Genomic DNA, 19,786 nt, shown 5'->3' on the forward strand with positions numbered 1-19,786 from the left:
GTGATATTTAATTTAGGCCTTGCTGGGTCAGTTAGGAGTTCACTGGGTAGACAAAAGGGAAAGAACATTCTACTCGCGAATGATTAATTGGTAGTTTTGCTTAGCACGACAGCAGCAAATTTCCATGAGGGCACATGGCAGGGGAACCTACCCTTTCCACGGGTATAAAGGTAAAGGCTTCCTGAGAGGAACACATTAAACCAAGGCCCGAAGGATGAGGAGAAGCTGTCCGAGGAACGGGGAGATGTGCTCCTGAGAGGGGCCCACACGTCTAACTGCTGTTGGAAAGACTTCAGAGAAGAGAAAGAGGCTGAACAGATGGGAGAGAGAAACAGTCAATAACGCCAGACTCTAAGAAGATAGGGAGGCAGAGTTGATTGGTTCACAGTTGGAAGAGGACCCTTCTTCTTTCACACAGAAGGGAAGGGAGGGATGTCTAAGTACAGGTATTTTGTAGATTTGGTGGCCTTTTTGTTTTTAGAGTTGTAGCTTTTTAAGTCATATTTGCTTCTAACAGGCAATTTTCCCTGCTCTCAATATCATCTCCTAAAAAGATTATATGTTTTTGCTAGACAAATGATTTGACAGAATAACACAAGTACTGATAAGCATTTGAATGCATCGTTTTGTTTTTTTGAAGAAGCAAAACCCTTGTACTTCATACATTCACCCAGAAGTTTGAAAGATGAAAGCTGTGTGAGAAAGTAAGAAGGAATGTGTTTCACCACACTTTTGAGAAATGCTAATCAGTTTGTTAAGTTTAGTTGCTAATAAATAAAAGGAAACATGTCTGTCATGAAATTGTGTCAGGAAATGTTAATGAGCAACTAGTTGAGACCTTAATACGTTGGGGATAAAAGTTAAAACTTGTTTTATGCCTTTTGCTTGGGTTGGCTTTTTTCCCTTGACTTGCTCATGTCTTTATGCAGGCCCTCCTCATAGTGGGAAGACTGCGTTAGCTGCAAAGATTGCAGAGGAATCCAACTTCCCCTTCATCAAGATCTGTTCTCCCGATAAGATGATTGGCTTTTCTGAGACAGCCAAGTGTCAGGCCATGAAGAAGGTATCAAGATTTTTACTGTTTTTAATTTCTTATCTCTTAGATGTATGTATCTGTGTGTGTATAAACATACATGTACATATAAAGCTATCTTTGTATACACATATATATAAAACCCATAGCAACTATGTTCTTAAATTCTTCTCTAGCAGAACAAAATGATCAGCAGAATTTGGGATGAGGGTGCCAGGACAGTGGCTATTTTAGATTCTTAACTTTGTAATGCATTTTTAGTAAAAGTGCTTCACCTTCCAAGTTATGCTTGCTTTGTTTTGTCTTAAGATGAATTTCCTTAGGTTTGTATCAGCTTGATAAAAAGAAGGACCATAGTTGAGAGTGTTTGGGCAGAGTGGAGTGGTTTCGTTTAGGATTTTTTTGTGAAGCTCTTACATCAATGTACAAAGTCAAACTGTCCAGGGACAATTACATTGACTGTGCAGTTTGGGAAGGAACAGTGATGTGTCATTGGGAAGCTATTCCCTACAGGAGGATGACTGCGTATTTCGTAATTATCAATCTGCTTGACAGCTTAATGCAGTCCTCATCTACCTTCTTTTCTCTTTTGACATTTGTCACCTTTTATTTTTTTAACTTTTATTATTTTTTGAAGATTTTTTTTTCTTTTATTACTTGTAGTAGCAAAAGAAGCAGTGAAACTGCAAATGGCAGTGAGTGTAGTGGGAGCCAGGTCAGAGAACAGTAAAGGAGCTCTCTGAAATGAAGTGGACAGGTAGGGCAGGTAGAGAGCCAGAGAGAGAGAGAGAGAGAGAGAGAGAGAGGAAGTGGGGGGGGAGAGGGAGAGGGGGAGAGACTGAACAGCCAATTTTTTAAAGATTTATTTTTTTGAAAGGCAAAGTTAGAGAGGGAGCGAGAAAGAGAGCTCTTCCATCCACTGTTCACTCTCCAAATGGCTGCAATGCAGTCCAAAGCCAGGAGCCAGAAGTTTCTTCCAGGTCTCCCACATGGATGCAGGTGTAAGGACTTGGGCCATCTTCCGCTGCTTTCCCAGGCACATTAGCAGAGAGCTGGATCAGAGGTGGAGAAGCCAGGACTTGAACCAGAGCCCATATGGGATACCAGTGTTGAAGGTTTACCCACTATACCACAATGCTAGCCCCTATCACCTTAATATGACCACTCTGAATCATCAGGGAAGTTGGGACAGTGTAGCCTAGAATGGCAGAGCTGAAAGACTACAAGGTCATCTAGTCCATCTCTCTTACATTCAGCCGAGTGCTGTGTAAGACATCTACAATAGCAGGTGGCTGTTTTTTAAAAAAAAAAAAAATCCATGATAAAGTGCTCCTCTTACCTGATGGCCAGTTTTTCATGTTCTAACTCCAAACACTCTCAGGCAACAGAGAAATTATTTTTTGTATCCAGCTAAAGTATTTATTTTATTTAAATTCTTTTTTTCATACTTGATATCTTATAGATATGAACTTACTGTAGGTTAAAAAGATGTGGGAAAATCAGAGTTAGAGGGAAGAATCTTGAGAAGTTAAGTAAAGAAGGCTCTGGATGTCCATCAGGCACTCACTGTGTTAAGGTGTAAGGTAGGGATCAACCAGAGAGAAAATCAGCAAGGAAACAACAGTTAATTGACACTGTAGACCAAGTGGACCTAATAGATATCTACAGAAATTTTCATCCTACAGTTGCAGAATACACATTCTTCTCACCAGTGCATGGAACTTTCTCCAGGATAGACCACAGGCTAGGCTATAACGCAAGTCCCAGCAAATTCAAAAAAATTGAAATCCTACCAATGCATCTTCTCTGACCACAATGGAATGAAGCTGGAAATCAACAACTCAAGAATCTCTAGAACATTTGCAAACACATGGAGACTGAACAACATGATCCTGAATGAACAGTGGGTCTTGGAAGAAATCAAAAAACTGTTGGGGACCAATTTTTTTTTCATACTATTTGTTAAACTCTACTTAGTATAGAGTTAATATTCTGTGAATAAAGTTAATTGAAAACAGATTTTAGTAGAAAATAAGAATAGGAATAGGAGAGGGAAGAGAAAGAAGGGTGGGAGGGCAGGTACATGGGAAGAATCAGTATGTTCCTAAAGTTGTATTTATGAAATGCATGAAAGTTGCACACCTTAAATAAAAGGTTTCTAGTGGTGGTGGGGAGATGTAGGGTAGGATTACTTCAGTTTTTCCTAGCAAAAGGGACTATAAAGAAAACATACATTTAAAAAGAAGCAGACTTGGGCCGGTGCCACGGCTCACTAGGCTAATCTTCCACCTGCGGTGCCAGCACCCGGGTTCTAGTCCCGGTTGGGGTGCCGGATTCTGTCCCGGTTGCCCCTCTTCCAGTCCAGCTCTCTGCTGTGGCCTGGGAAGGCAGTAGAGGATGGCCCAAGTCCTTGGGCCCTGCACCCGCATGGAAGACCAGGAGAAACTCCTGGCTCCTGGCTTCGAATCAGTGCAGCGCACCGGCCGTGGCGGCCATTTGGGGGGTGAACCAATGGAAGTAAGACCTTTCTCTCTCTCTCTCTCACTGTCTTAACTCTGCCTGACCAAAAAAAAAAAAAAAAAAAAAAAAAAAACAAACAAACAAAAAAAAAAAAAAGAAGAAGCAGACTTGGGCCAGCATTGCAGTACAGCAGGTTAAACAGCCACTTGTGATGCCAACATCCCATGTCAAAGTGCTGGTTCAAGTCACAGCTGCTCCACTTCCCATTCAGCTTCCTGCTGACACATCTAGGAGGGCAGGAGAAGATGGCCCAAGTACTTAGGTCCCTGCCACCCTTGTCACAAGCCAGGATGGATTTCCCGGCTTCCACCTGGCCCAGACCTTGCTGTTGCGATTATCTGGGGAGTGAATCCATGGATGAAAGATCTTTCTGTGTCTCCCCTTCTCTGTCGCTCTGCCTTTCAAATAGATAAGTCTTTTTTTTTTTTTTTAAGATATATATTTGAAAGTCAGAACGACAGAGAAAGAGCGACAGAGATCTTTTATCTGCTGGTTTACTGCCCAGATGGCTACAATAACTTGTGCTGGGCCAAGCTGAAGCCAGGAGCCAGAAGCTTCTCCCAGGTCTCCTATGTGGGTAGAAGAGGTCCAAACACTTGGGCCATCTTCAGCTGCTTTTCCTAGGCCATTAACAGGGAGCTGGATTGAAAGTAGAATAGCCAGGACATGAATTGGCACTGCCCATATGGGTTGCTGGTGTTGTGAATAGTGGCTTTACCAGAAATACCATAACACCAGCCCCAAAATAGATAAATCTTTAAAAAAAAAAAAAAAAAAAAGTGGTCATGCAGACTCCCCAGAAATGTCAATTAGTCTCTTTTCCTTCAGGTGCCGCAAAATTGTTTGTGATGGGTGCTTGAAATGGATGGAGGAGGCAGAACATTTAGCACAATTTGAGCCATATACATAAACTGCAAGATAAATACTCTATAAGGATCATTGAACTTGACTGTGACAGAGAAGGAAATGTTACCAGATACAAAAATGACTTAGAATATCACAGTTTATTCTATTTCAGAAGTAAAATGAATAGCACCTATCCCTCCCAGAAATAGCTGGCTCCCTAGAGTAGGCAGATGTTGTTTTCCATTGGTTTTCTGTCCCTCTACAGAGAACCCTTAAGCCACTTCTTCTGGTGAAAATTTAAATACTGCTTTTGGAATCTATGGCCATTCAACTTCCCATGTAAATGAACAGCTGACTTTGCTTTCATTCCCTCAGTCGTGTACTCCTGTGCTTGCTCAGACTGGAAGTGTCCCTGACCAGAGGGAGAGGGAGAGTGCTCCATTGCTCTCCTCCAGCGGCCCGCTTTCTACTCAGAGGGACTTTGGGATGTGGGTGGATGGTCGCAGTTTTTCTATAAAGTTTTTAAAAAGTACTTTAGGCTTCTGCAGATCAAAGCTTCTTTGTGAGTGTGAGATATTATCATTTTTATTATTTTAATCTCTTGCAAATTGACTTGGGGGGAAGGTAATATGTGCTGATTTTAGAGGCTTAAATGGTTAAATTAATGGCTTAATAACGTATGATTTAATCTTTAAATTGTTGAAGCCTTTCAAGGCAGAGTTTTAGATGAGCAGAAGGCTAAGGAGTATAAAAATAAATGTCTATACAAGCTTATGCAGAATTGTTTCGATTCATGATTCACCCACTGTCTAGATCATTCATCCACTCTGCAAGTCTCAGAACGATCCCTGCTGCAGCAGTGCAATCAATTCATACTAGACTTTGATTTTCCTTGGGGGAAGAAATATTCCCTGTAGCCAAGGTTCAGAACAGAAGAGAATGAAGCATAGGTATCTTAGAAATATCCTAGAAATACACAAAATTACAGAATCTTTCCCTGCAAATAATTTTCACATTGTTACCTGATGATAGGTTGACAAAAGCCTGAGGGCACAAACCAGTCTAACAATACAAAGTCTTCAGGTGGTGTTGGAAAGGAACTGTAAATGCCATTCTTCCGTGGTTCCAGGCCGCCTCCTGCCACTGTGCCTGTCCCTGCCTTTAAGGTGTAAGGATGAAGAGATGATGTTTAATTTTTTTCCAGAGAACAAATAATTTATAATGTTTTATTCTGGAGAAAACATGTCTTTCCTTGAAAGAAGCCCCTCCCCCTAAAATAATGTAGCTTCTTTTTAATTATAAAAAAGTTAATATAGCTTTTCCTAATTTAGAAAATACAGAAATGAACTTAGAAGAAAATTAAAATAAATCCATATTTGTCCTTTAATACTGTGTTCAGTATTATTTGAGCACACATGCACATTACATAGGGGGAATCACACTGGATATTACTCTTTTAAACCTTCTATTATTCAACATATTAGGAACTTTTTTCAGTGTCATTAAAACATCTCAATGTTACATTAAATTAATAGCTGCATATGTATAGTCTCTATTGTTGGGCATCTAGGTTTGCAAGTTTTTTCATCATTATAAATAATATCCTATAGAACTGTCAAACAAGGGGAATTATTGCCCCCTCCATTTTTTAATTAGATTGATAGTTTTTAAAGATTTATTTATTTATTTGAAAGAGTTACAGAGAGAGAGGAGGAGAGGCAGAGAGAGGTCTTCATCTGCTAGTTCACTCCCCAGTGGACCGTAATGACTGGAGCTGCGCTCATCCGAAGCCAGGAGCTTCTTCCAGGTCTCCCATGTTGGGGCAGGGGCACAAGGACTTGGGCCATCTTCCACTACTTTCCCAGGCCATAGCAGAGAGCTGGATTGGAAGTGGAGCAGCTGGGACTTGAACCAGTGCCCATATGGGATGCCGGCACTGCAGGCAACGCCTTTACCTGCTTCGCCACAAGACCGGCCTCTAGATTGTTCTTAGATAGAATGACATTCTGTGACTGAGAACTTAGGCTTAGGACTTACATAGGCCTGAATTTGAATCCCAGCTTCACCACACTCACTAGCTCCGTGACTTTGAATAAACCACTTAGGCTATAAACCTTTATTTTTCCTCTTCTGTAAAGTGAAGATAATAATAGCTTCCTCATAGGATACTATGAGAACTAAATGAGAGAGAGTTTATGAACGGTATCACAGAGAGCCTGGGACATAATATGTGCTCAGGAAAGTGTAGTTGTTGTTTTAACTTTTCATTCTTATGCTTGCACTCCCGGTCACTTCCTTAGGAAATATTCAGAATTGGGATTGCTAAGGTTAATATGTTATTATTTCAAAGATCCATGATGCATATTGCTTTCAAAGTTCTTTTGTAAAAATAATGATTTATAAAACTCACTCCTTCAGAAAGTTGTATAAATTTACCCTTGCTGTCCCATGCTAGAGTTTCTTGGGATTTTCACCCACATTTGATACTATTAAAATGTTTTTTGCCTATCTGATAGGTGAAAGGTGAGCATTTAATTGATTCATTAGCTATATTTTAGTGAGTAAACTCAATTTTAAAGATTATTTTGCAATGACAATAGTTTGTAAAGTTCAGAAAAGTTGCCACTTTAACTTTTATTAAAGATAGTTGGTATGCATTAGCTAATTCATAAAAATATCTTTATATAATATTACTTAAACCAAGAGACAAGAGTTTTTGTTGGTAAAGAGGCCTTGTGCTACTGCTTCTTTTTTCAGACAGTGCTAAACTACTTGAACACAGTTTAGTCTCAATTAATTTAAAATTTACCTTGTACTTCTCTTAATTTCATTAATAAATCCATTCTCGTAAACTCCTTAACACTGCCAAAAATGTGTGAGTTATTATCATCACATTGCGTGTACCGTAGTTCTTCTAAGATGTTTGAAGTAGTCACAGATCTCCTTCCCTCCCATTTTGTGTTTGCTTCCCAAACTTCATTCTGAGTTTTACTTATTTTATCCATTTTTGCATTTATACTTAAAAAAACCCTATTTTACTACTTATGTAAGTAGCCTTAAATAAACAAAAGAGTAACAGTAGAATTTGGTTTTAACTAATTACCTAATCTTGATGCTCTCAAAGTATACAGTCAATACAGAGGTGAACTAGAGCAATCAGATATGACATTGTGAACAAAATTAAGTAAAAATGTCAGTGATTTATAAAACTACATCCATTAATAACAGATAGAGACTTATTTTCAAAAGATGGAAAATTAATGAAAGAAATTTTCCTTTCCACTAGCCTTGCGAGGAAGAAATAATCGTCTTTGAATATCCTCCTGTAAATCCCACTACAAACTGTAGTCTGCACAGAACAGAATCATGGTGCCTAATCCTTCTCTTTTCATGGTTTCATCTATACAAAGAGCAGAGCTGGAAACTGGATCTTTAGACAGCAGTTACTAAGCAACAGAATTTGGGTGTTTTTGGTTAACATCCTAATGTATCATGTAGCTGATTTGTTGACGTTTGTGACCACAGGCCCCGTGTGGCTGGGGGTGGCCATTTGTTGTTGTGTTTAATACACTGTGTCTTCTGACACTTGGTCATATGAAGATGTAAAGGAGGAGGTGCAGAACTCTCAGGCCTGTGACTTTGTGTTACCAAGAATGCCTCGCTCTGGCTCACGTTTGTGAAAATGTAAGATTTTTTTTTCCTGAAAAGCAAGGAGAATGAATAACGGATTTTAAGGCCATTCCAGGAAGCTTTCGTGCTTTGCCAACAGTGCAGGTCCACTTCCTGAGGCAGTTTCATTAGAAGACAGCTAATGTTTGTTTGGTCTGCTCCCAAGTTGTTTTTAGAAAGTAGACATTATTACTGATAGCATCGATTTGAATTTGCTCATTTACGTTTTTATATGCTACCAAATATGATTAGGGTATGCTTTCAACTAATTGCTGACAGATTTACTACATTAGGTATTTTCTAAGCCATCGGATTCTTACTGTCATCAGATTTTGCTAATGAGATACTTCACTCCAACCGATTCAGAGTTCAGGTCCTAGAAGAACTAGGGACTTTGGTTCCACTACCTGAGAGCACTACAGAGGTTACAGAAAATGGAGGATGGAATCTCCTTAGAACACGCTTTGCAGTGATTTGTGATTCTGAAGGGCTGGGATTAGCACTGGGCGAATGCTGGCGTGCTCCTATTTGTATTCATGTAGACGCCACAGCCTGCAGCTGCTGCCCCTCCCCTGCACACAGGTGGCTCTCGCTCTCTGAACCTTCCGGGAGTGGGCTCTGTGTCCTTGAGCAGCACAGTCACAGCTGCCCCTAACCCCTATGTGGCAGGAGCCCCACCACTCCCATTCCTCAGTCTGTGCTTACAGAGCACATCCTGCGTGCCCTCCCTTGAGCCCAGGCTCCCCACATTCTGGCTTGTCTCTTAGGAGTAAGTCTGTGTTGTGCTACCCACTTTTTTTGCATGCAAGAGAGGTGGTACCAGAGAGTGTAGTGGCAATGGTCTCATTACATACACAGTGAGAATAGACTGGGATTCTGTGCTTTCCAGAGATATTCTTCCTTCTTTAGAACAGACCTCTTAGTGTGAGTTTGCCTGCTGACTGATGCCACTGGTTCCCACCTTGCTTCGTCCTCCTCCTTCCCATCTTCACCCTCTGCTTTCAGAATTCCCCATTTGAATCTCAAGACCCTGTACAAGCGATCTTCACGAAGTTTGTGGAAATGCATATTCTGAAAAAAAAAACTATGCATGGATTTTTTTTTAAATTATGCACTATGCTAAATTTAGCTTCTAGTTACTCTTCTGAGTTTTTTGAAGTGCCCTGTATACTTCTATATGCTAGTCATTTACATGTGCTGTAAGAAACACCATGATAGAACTAGGACTGTATATCTTTTAAGTTTTCTCAGGTCTGTAAGATCTATCCCTTGCCTCACCAGTTGTAGCCCCTGTACCTCTGGGTTGTAACATCATGTGATCTGACACAGGCACTGTATAGCTGTTGTGGGCTGCTATTGATGGTCAATTTGCCATTTCAGTTATATAGAGAATCCTAATGGGGCAGTTTGTATGATTTAAATTTTTTTGCATCTTCTGGTACCTCTCCTCCTGATTGGATTTATCTTCCTAAAAACCTTGCTTAGATTTTGTCTGGCAGCTAACCCCACATCCTTGCCAGGCAAATCTGAGTCTCTTCTTTCAGAGCGTTTTCTGGGGCCTGGGCCAGGGGGGCAGGAGTGGAGGGAGCTGAGGAGACCAGGCAGAAATTGTGTACCAGGGAAAGAGTGATGATCTCATAGACTACTAAGGACCAGATAAGGAAGAAAGTGTATGTGTGAGAAGTGAAAGGGGTGTGTATATTTATTTAAATTAGGGTGGTAGCTACCCAAAGCAGTTTCAGTTGACTAGTTACAACTGGAATTACACAGCCTTTGTCATGGGTAGTAGATTGCTAAGAGAGTTAGCTATGAATGCTCCTCTTTGGGTGGTAGTAATTAATACATTGAGAGCTGTCTGTAACAAAACGAACCCAACTTTACATGAAGTGGCTACTTGTAAGTATTTTTCTTCCAAAATAGGTGGACCTTGAAGTCAACTGTGAGGTGGTTTGTAATGCTCCGTGAATTACAGTATCTGAGATAAGTTGATGAGACCACATACAGTATCTGAGATAAGTTGATGAGACGTAGCAGCTTCCCAGTTTAGACGCCACAGTGTCCTGAGTGAGATCCCTGAAGCCTTGTAAGCCATCGTGTGTTTAGAGAAAGAAGGGCTGACTCGGGGAATGCAGAACTGCACCCAGCACATGGTCCAGGCCTAAGGAACAGAACACCATGCTTTCATTAAAGCTTTAAGTGGAATTCTAGAAAACGTGTTGAAAAGCAAAGCGTGGTATTTGGTGAGTTCCTGAACTCACCTGAGTTTGTATGATACCACATTGGCTGCTGTATTGGTTCAGTCTTAAAAACAGCACAGAACCACTGTGGAACTGCTTCTAAACTCTTCCATTGTCTTGAATCACCAACTCAAAGGCAAAAGGAACCATAATTGTGTATAAGGAGGCTAAAGTAAGTATCCAGTTCTTACTTTTCTTTCCTTTTTCTTTTCTTTCTTTTTTTTTTAGAGGCAAATTAGTGAAGGGTGCCTTTCTCATTCTGCTTGTTAAATGTACCCACAACCCCCTGCCCAGCGAGCTGCTCCTCTGTTCTTTGTTTCACTCACCAGACCAGGAGGGCAGTGTCACCCTGGTTTCTCCATTGTCACCACGCCATTCGTTCACCATGTGCTCAGTTCAGCCTCTTAAATATCTCTTGACTGTGTTTACTCCTCTACAAATCCACTTCCAGGCTGCCATCAAAGACTCTCTCCATGCAGCTCCCCTGTCGCTGCACTTGCGTCGCCTCTCACCCTCCACAGCCCCAAACCCAACACTGGTGCAACACTTCTCTAGCTTACTTCTTACTGTCTCTGTGTCCGTTCCTCCTGTGTTCCTAGATTGCTCATCTCTCTGCCTCCTAATATTCGGTACACTCTGCTTAGAACACTTTCTGTCCCCTTTCCCTCTAGTTAACTCTTGTTCATCCTTTAGATCTCTGCTTAAATGTCATTTCCTGAATTTAGAAAACCATCCTTAATCCCCTAAAACTATGAATAAGGAGAATAGGCTGAGTTGTGCAGCAGTAATAAGCTGGCCCCCAAATCACAGTGCCTTAACATAATGAAATTTCTCGCCGGCGCCGTGGCTCAATAGGCTAATCCTCCACCTAGCGGTGCCAGCACACCGGGTTCTAGTCCCAGTTGAGGTGCCAGATTCTGTCCCAGTTGCCCCTCTTCCAGGCCAGCTCTCTGCTGTGGCCTGGGAAGGCAGTGGAGGATGGCCCAAGTGCTTGGGCCCTGCACCCCATGGGAAACCAGGAGAAGCACCTGACTCCTGCCTTCAGATCAGCGTAGTGTGCCAGCTGCAGCGCACCAGCCGTGGCGGCCATTGGAGGGTGAACCAATGGAAAAAGGAATCCCTTTCTCTCTGTCTCTCTCTCACTGTTCACTCTGCCTGTCAAAAAAAAAAAAAAAAAAAATTTCTCACTCAACACCAGTGGCCACAATGGCTCAGAATGTGAGCTCTGCTCATCGTAGTTTCTCAGAGATCTAGTGTCCATCTCACGTGCGATTCCACGATAGCCAAGACAGGAAATAGAGGATGGTTAGTCACGAACATTAGTCACGAACATCAGAAAGTAATAAATTTCCACTCCTGTTTTACCAATCAAAGTGAATGTCATAGTCATGCCTGACCTCAGAGGGGATGCAGAAGTACTTCTTACCCTGTGCCCAGGAAGAGAACCAGCGACAACCGCAGCTATGTACCCCATATCCTCTTGGATTTCCTCTGGCATAATAATGTAGGCTCTGTCCTGGTCACATGTGATCTGCTCCCTGACCTCTGAACTTCTGTGAAAGTAGGGTCATATTTGTCTTAGTATTCTCTCAAGTGCCTTCATCAATGCCTAATTCATTAGTAGGAATTCTGAAATACTTGTTGAATGTGAATGAATGAGGCGACACTCGAGATTCAGTCCTTAGTCCTTGATTTTTCTGCTCCTCCCATTTCTCCTTGAAGATCTCATCGTCCTGCTTGCAGCAGTCACTGCCCTGAGAGTGATTTCTGTAATGTGACTTCAGTCAGATGTCTCCAACTGCCTACTTGATATTTCTACTTGAATTTAAAATACATAAATTTATTCTTTCAGTAAATACTTATCATTACTACTAGTGAGGCATTATGTTAAATAAGATGAGGAAACAGAGATCATTGAGACGGTGCTTATCTTCTGAAGGTTTAAAATCTAGTATAATACTGGGAAGGATACAATGAGTCCATAATGTGTACGCGATGTACTCCATGCTGTACCAAAGGAGGAGAGAGACCTAAGGCAAGAGGAATGAGAATTTGTCTTGTTTCAACCATTGAATCTATTGAGTACACATCATTGCTGACTACTATTCTGTGCTGGTTACAAGAGGTGTAACACTAACAGGGTGAAGTTTTTATCTACCTCACAATCCAGAGGAGAGACAGATAGCTGAGGATGAAAGGAGAGATGGGATTTTGAGAGGATGTGGGAGAGTGATTGAGTGGTTAAGAGGGTGGAAGGCATTTCTACCAGAAGGACTGACCTGATTAAATATCTGGAGGTAGAAATTGTTGTATTTGTATCAAGAAAAATATAACAAGGAACTGAATTAAGATGGTGACAGTGAGACTCTACTATGATAATTTTTCTTAATTATTATAAATACTTTTGTGACCAGCGATGTAGCATAATAGGTTAATCCCCCACCTGCGGCGCCGGCATTCCATATCGCCAGTTCTAGTCCCAGCTGCTCCTCTTCCAATCCAGCTCTCTGTTATGGCCTGGGAAAGCAGTGGAGGATGGCCCGGGTCCTTGGGTCCCTGCACCCACATGGGAGACCAGGAAGAAGCTCCTGGCTTCAGATCAGCTCAGCTCTGGCTGTTGCAGCCATTTGGGTAGTGAGCTAGTGGATGGAAGACCTCTCTCTCTCTCTCTCTCTCTCTCTCTCTCTGCCTCTGCCTCTGCCTCTGCCTCTCTATAACTCTGCCTTTCAAATAAATAAATAAATCTTTTTTTAAAAAAGAAAAATATAAATATTGTGAGTGTGATTTACTTGATTTCCATACCGAAGTCCAGAACTCCTAAGGTTAAAAGGTTCCCGCTAAGAACACTGTGCCACCCCCAAGCAAGAAGAGAGGGGCAGTTTTTGCCGTCTTTCTGTGCCTTATCAACCAGATCAGGCTGGGATGCAGAAATTAATTCTTCCTCCTGACCCCAGTGGGATCCTCTGAGCCTCACTGGTAGTCTCTAGAACAGAAACTCCCATCATTTGTAAAAAAGCTGGTCTCCAAGCTTTGAACACTTAGATCCAATTTATACGTAAATTAATTCTGCCTCATTTGGAATGACTGCATACTTGCCAGGATATAACTTCTTTGCTGCTTGTTTTAATTTGCATTTCTTTGGCTATCTTAAGACAATGTACTCTTATCTTTTGTTTGGTTTTGTACATATGTCTATCTGATCCTTCATACCCAACTTTAGTTCTTTTGTGAATCCTTGTACTGTTGTGATCTGATTTGAGTTGATGGGATTCTGGTCTTTTAGCGTTATTCCTGCTTAACAGAGACACAAGTCCTTTCTTGTTTTGCTTTTTGGGTTTTTTTGGTTTGTTTGTTTTTAAAACATTTATTTATTTATTTGAAAGGCAGACTAACAGAGAAAAGAGGAAGAGACAGAGAGAGAGGTCTTTCATCTGCTGGTTCACTCCCTAAATGGCCACAACAGCCAGAGCTGGGCTGTACTGAAGCCAGGAGTCAGGAGCTTCTTCTGGATCTTTCACATGGGTCAGGGACCCAAACACTTGGGCCATCCTCTGCTGCTTTCCCAGGCACATTAGCAGGGAGCTGGATTGGAAGTGGAGCAGTCAGGACTCGAACTAGCACCGACATGGGATGTCTGCAGGCGGCAGCTTTATCTGTTACACCACAATGCCGGCCCCCCACAATTCTTATAGATAGTAAATCGGCATTCCATTTTATTATACACCTCCTTCTTGGGTCACAACACTGAAGCTGTGCTCTTAAGGTCGGTGTGATGAACGTGATGGGATATGTCAGGTGACAAAGGAACAGCTGGCACCTGCGTCTCTGTGCTCAGCCATGATCCACATTGTGTCCTCCTGGGCAAGTAATTTAATTGCTTATGCTCAGTTTCCTTGCAAGGACTTACTTTTTCAGTTCTAAAATCCTATAGCTTGTTAAACTCCAAATAATTTTTTGTGGTTTGAAGTATTGATGTTTTACTATACTTTGTTTAGATATTGCCTAAGAATTTACTAAATGTGATATTCTTGAAAATTGTCATAATTACAGAGGGTGGTAAGATAATAAATGGTTTTGCTTTCTTCCAGATCTTTGATGATGCGTATAAATCCCAGCTCAGTTGTGTGGTTGTGGATGACATTGAGAGATTGCTAGGTGAGTCATAACATCTATCATTGTATCCTCTTTGCCACATTGCAGCTAATGTCTCAAAAATTATAAGTGAAAAAACAGGTATTTATAAACTGTAGAGCAATCAAAATACTCTCCTTTGTCTTACAAGGAAATATTATCTTTTACATCTGATGTCAGTGACAGTATTCATACTAATCTGTTTTATGACTGACTCCAGTATAAACTGCTTCTTGAAAGGGTCTGTGTCTCATATTATTTTCTGTCTTCTACAATGTGCCCTGCTCATAGAATATGATTAGTAATTTTCATTGATGCGTATAATTGCTATAGCTCAGAGGACCACTTGTGAATTTTGACAAAACTAATGAAAGAAGAGTTTAGGATCAGAGTGAAATCCACAAATCTGCTAAAACACTTGAGGCAGAAGTTGTAAGCTTCCTGTGCCTCAGTTTCTGTTCTTATAAAACAGAGACTGTAATCCATTCCTTGCTTATGCCACAGAGTAATTGTGAAGACAGATGTTGCAAACATTCTGGAAGGTAAAAGTGCTCTATAGTAATGTTTAAACTGTTTGTTAAACATCTCCTGTGTGGAAGTACACTCCTACAGGAGACGGAAAGGAATACACCGAGTCTCTGAGCTCAGTGCCCGAGGAGCAAACCACAAGGAAGTGCCAGGAGTTGTTGTTTCTCTTGGATTTCATTTCATTGTAAAATTAAGTCAGCTTTGCATAAATTCATAATAATGGCTCAAGATGGGATAATAAACTCGATTGAAATAGAAACCCACCTAGCGATTTAATAAATGTCTGAAAATACTATTCAATGCTTGATTAATCCCTTCTTCCATAAGCTGTCCATAATAGTATAGTAATGATTTCACATCAGCTGTTTCTACTACAGTTTCCCTGTGATTTTCAGACTTGTGTTAGGTCCTCTGTTATTTATTTTTTAAGTTTTGGGAATATTTGTTATAAAGCAAAGCTGGCATATCTATGAGGTATTCTTAAACTGATAGTTTTATCTAGTGACCTGGGTTTTTGGTCTGCTGTATTTGATATATCTCAGCCTAGTTTATAGGATTATTTCTTTAAAAGCTTTTAGGCACAAACTCATAGCTCTGTGTAAATTCCTTTATCTAAACACAATTGAGATGTGTGGTCATAGCAACACTACTGTGTCAGGAATGTGTGCCCTCTGCGTATATTTTCCCTTGTATGAATAGTTATTATCTGTACTTGTTTGTTCATTTATTCAGTAAGCATGAGATGAATTACTAGGGTCCCAGAAGTAAGAAGCTGCCTGTCTGCTATAACCTGTATTGGCAAAAATTAATGCAAAGCAGAAGGTGCTCTGTGTCCTGGACATTGAGCAAGTGACACGGGGGGCTGATGGCTGCAGGTAGATCCAAGACCGGGACGAGAGTGCTCATGCAGGTAGATCCACGACTGGGACGAGAGTGCTCATGCTGTGTGCTGAAGTAATTGTTCACTTATGACTTCCCCTCCGTCCATTTTCAAGTGACGTATTTTGTTAGCCATACCATATTCCTGTCATGGTTTGCAGTGATATCTTAGAACTGCTTGGTAAATATATCTGCTATCCCTCACCACCCACCATACCAAAAAAAAAAAAAAAAAAAAAAACTCTGAAAATCAAAGTTGTCTACATGAACTCAAAAGGGTTATTTAGAAGATTTTTCAAGACATTTATAATTTAAAGGTTCTTCTGTGATATTTTAAGCATCAGGATATTAGAGTTTTTTCCCTACAGATAGTTGCCTGAATGTGTGGGGAGTGTGGGGTCTATGCATAGAGTCCCTAACACAGCCATGTTTCTCTTCCAGATTATGTCCCTATTGGCCCTCGGTTTTCTAATCTGGTCTTACAGGCTCTCCTTGTGTTACTGAAAAAGGCACCTCCTCAGGTAAAAATAATAATAAAAGTTTTACAGCAAATTGCAAACAGTACATGCTTCCTAAATAAACAACTTGTCATAAACATAAAATTCTATTGTTGAAGGAATTTTGAAAAGTCATCTGGTCTGGCTTCTGCCTTAAGGTAAACAATTCTCTTAACAGAATTGCTCTATTACTTTTCTGAAGATATCAAAATCCACAGTTTCAAATAGTATTATATTTTTTTATTTTGTGAATTCTCTACCATCCCTCTTTCACTTCTCAAGAGAGATTATAATATTATAGAATAGATTACTTGTTCCTTTTTGCTTCATTTATCATTTTCTAGAATTTATATTTGGGGAAACATTTCCTATGGGCAAATCATTTATTAATTTTCATAGCTGATCTTATATTACTTCTTCATCATGTGGTGCTTTCGAGGAATGAATTTATAGCCAGGATCTTGGTTCATGTGGTTGCAGTTTTAGGGATGGGGCTATTAGAAACTGGTGATTTTGATAGTTTAGCAAATTTAAAACCAATCTATGAACGTTTGTTAAATATGCTAATTATGTAGTGGTTGCCAGAGCATGTTTGGCTATGTCACAGACACAAATTCTCTTGAATGATTCGATGAGCTATAACCTCAAAGAAATGCCAATCAGGCCGGCGCTGCAGCTCAATAGGCTAATACTCTGCCTGCGGCGCCGGCACCCCGGGTTCTAGTCCTGGCCGGGGCACCGGATTCTGTCCCAGTTGCTCCTCTTCCAGTCCAGCTCTCTGCTGTGGCCCGGGAAGGCAGTGGAGGATGGCCCAGGTGTTTGGGCCTTGCACGCGCATGGGAGACCGGGGGAAGCACCTGGCTCCTGGCTTCGGATCAGCGCACCGGCCATGGCGGCCATTGGGGGGTGAACCAACGGCAAAGGAAGACCTTTCTCTCTGTCTCTCTCACTATCCACTCTGCCTGTCAAAAAAAATGTCAATCAAAGGCTTATACAAAGGGGTTAAGCACTAACTTGAAAAACATATTAATTTCTCATGTTTGAAGTTAGAAATATAAACTAATTTGTGTGGAAAATAGCTTGTGAATCTAATTTTTAATTTTTTAAGGTTTTGCTTCTGAGAAGCTTTTTCTTTTCTTTTTTCTTTCTTTTCTTTTTTTTTTTTTTTTTAGCTCTATTTATTTATTTTAAAAGCAGAGTTACAGAGAGGCAGAGACAGAGAGAGAGGTCTTCCATCCACTGGTTTACTCCCCTAAATGGCCTCAATGGCTGGAGCTGGCCGATCTGAAGCCAGGAGCCAGGAGCTTCTTCTGGGTTTCCCACATGAGTGCAGGGGCCCAAGCACGTTGGCCATCTTCCACTGCTTCCCCAGGCCATAGCAGAGAGCTGGATCTGAAGAGGAGCAGCCGGAACTAGAACTAGCACCCATATGGGATGCTAGCACTGCAGGCAGCAGCTTTACCCACTACACCATAGCTCCAGCCCCTCCAGTTCCTTTTTTGAAGTTTCTAAGACTTTAATCATTGTTCCAATTGATTAAATGCAAAAATATGTAGAGGGTCGATACAAATGATAGATATTTCTGTGTAATGAAATAGTGCCGGCCCCCTAATTTTTATTTTAACAGTTAAAATTATGTGTATTTTACACTTAAGGGTAAAGGACTTTCATTGAAAAGAAACATAACCTACAACAACCTTGAAAATTTGCTGCATATTTGCACTATGGAAGGATTTTTTAAAATCATCTTTCCAAAAACTGTCATTTTCAGTCATTGGAGTTGTAGCTTATACTCAGGCTGAAGTTAGAGAAAGTTTTTTCCTCTGATTCCTTTAGTATTTTTACAAATACATACATAGGTGTCTAAAGTTGTTGAAATAAACATAAGCAATATCTCCTCAGTATCTATATATTATATACATAATCTGTTATAAATATAATATATATTATGCACACCTAAAAGCCTAATTTTTTGAAATCATATTTAAAATTACTAGATTTTTTTACAAGTATTTAAATTTATTTTTTACAATATTCAAAACTTTAGCTAAAAATAATTCATGATAAAAGTCGCTTAAAAGGGTTTGGCGCTGTGGCATGGTGGACTAAGCCTCCGCCTGCGGTGCCGGCACCACATATGGGCACCAGTTCGTGTCCTCGTTGCTCCTCTTCTGATCCAGCTCTCTGCTCTGGCCTGGGAAAGCAGTACAAGAAGGCCCAAGTCCTTGGGTTCCTGCACCCACAAGGGAGACCCAGAAGAAGCTCCTGGGTCCTGGCTTCAGATTGGCCCAGTTCCAGCTGTTACAGCCATTTGGGGAGTAAACCAGCTGATGAAAGACCTCACTCTCTTGTTTCTCCCTCCCTCTGTCTTTAACTCTACCTCTCAAATAAACAAAGTCTTAAAAAAAAAAATGGGCACCAATTCTTGTCCCAGCTGCTCCTCTTCCAATCCAGCTCTTTGCTATGGCCTGGGAAAACAATATAAGATGGCCCAAGTTCTTGGCCTCTGCATCTACGTGGGAAGACCTGGAGGAAGGTCCTGGCTCCTGGCTTTGGATCGGTGCAGCTCCGGCCGTTGCAGCCAACTGGGGAGTGAACCAGCGGATGGAAGATATCTCTCTCTCTCCCTCTCTCTCTCTCTCCCTCTCTGCCTCTCCTTCTCTCTGTATAACTTTTTCAAATAAAATAATCAAATCTTTTTTTTTTAAAGTCACTTAAAAATAATAACTTTTCAGTATGGCTTTAAGCATCTTGTCCTTTCCTTTGAGTTATTAAATATTATACACATTTTTAAAAATCTTTTTAAAGATTTATTTGTTTACTTATTTGGAAGACAGAGTTACTTAGGAAGAGAGAGAGAGTGACAGAGCCACAAAGAGAGAGAAACCCTCCATTCGTTAACTTCCCAGATGTCTGAAACCGCTAGGGCTGGGCCAGGCTAAAGCTGGGAACCTGGAACTCCATCCAGGTCTCCCATATGGGTGGTAGGGGCCCAAGCACTGGGGTATCTTCCGCTGCTTTCCCAGGAGCATTAGCCGGGAGCTGGATTGGGTGTGGAACAGCCAGGACTCAAGCTGGCTCTCATATGGGCTGTCAGTATCATAGACAGCAGCTCAACTCATGGTGCCACAATACTAGACCCTAATACTGTATATGTTGACATTGATATAGGCTGGCGCTGCGGCTCACTAGGCTAATCCTCCGCCTTGCGGCGCCGGCACACCGGGTTCTAGTCCCGGTCAGGGCGCCAGATTCTGTCCCGGTTGCCCCTCTTCCAGGACAGCTCGATATAAACAGAGAAACAACCCCTGGCTGAGAATTATCCAAAATATAAATACTAATAGAGATAAACAAAGTAGTCACAAATGGACTATAATATTTTGATTAAAGATTTAAGAATAACTGTTTCTATTTTGTAAAAGACTCTTTTTTAATTAGTTAATTTT

At 41.0% G+C, this 19,786-nt stretch overlaps 1 protein-coding gene across 2 annotated transcripts in view; it reads left to right on the forward strand.

The window, feature by feature from the left end:
• The window catches only part of NSF (N-ethylmaleimide sensitive factor, vesicle fusing ATPase), a 183,369-nt gene that overhangs the window by 137,726 nt on the left and 25,857 nt on the right, over positions 1-19,786 (forward strand). For both annotated transcript variants that reach the window (XM_008271641.5, XM_002719197.6), the window contains exons 15-17: positions 930-1,063; positions 14,394-14,460; positions 16,285-16,364. In XM_008271641.5, coding sequence (XP_008269863.3) covers positions 930-1,063; positions 14,394-14,460; positions 16,285-16,364 — 281 coding nt within the window. The remainder of the gene's footprint in view (positions 1-929; positions 1,064-14,393; positions 14,461-16,284; positions 16,365-19,786) is intronic.

The sequence above is a fragment of the Oryctolagus cuniculus genome, chromosome 17 (assembly GCF_051225735.1).
Source record: "Oryctolagus cuniculus isolate XC-2025 breed Fujian yellow rabbit chromosome 17, ASM5122573v1, whole genome shotgun sequence".
NCBI classification, from domain to species: Eukaryota; Metazoa; Chordata; class Mammalia; order Lagomorpha; family Leporidae; genus Oryctolagus; species Oryctolagus cuniculus.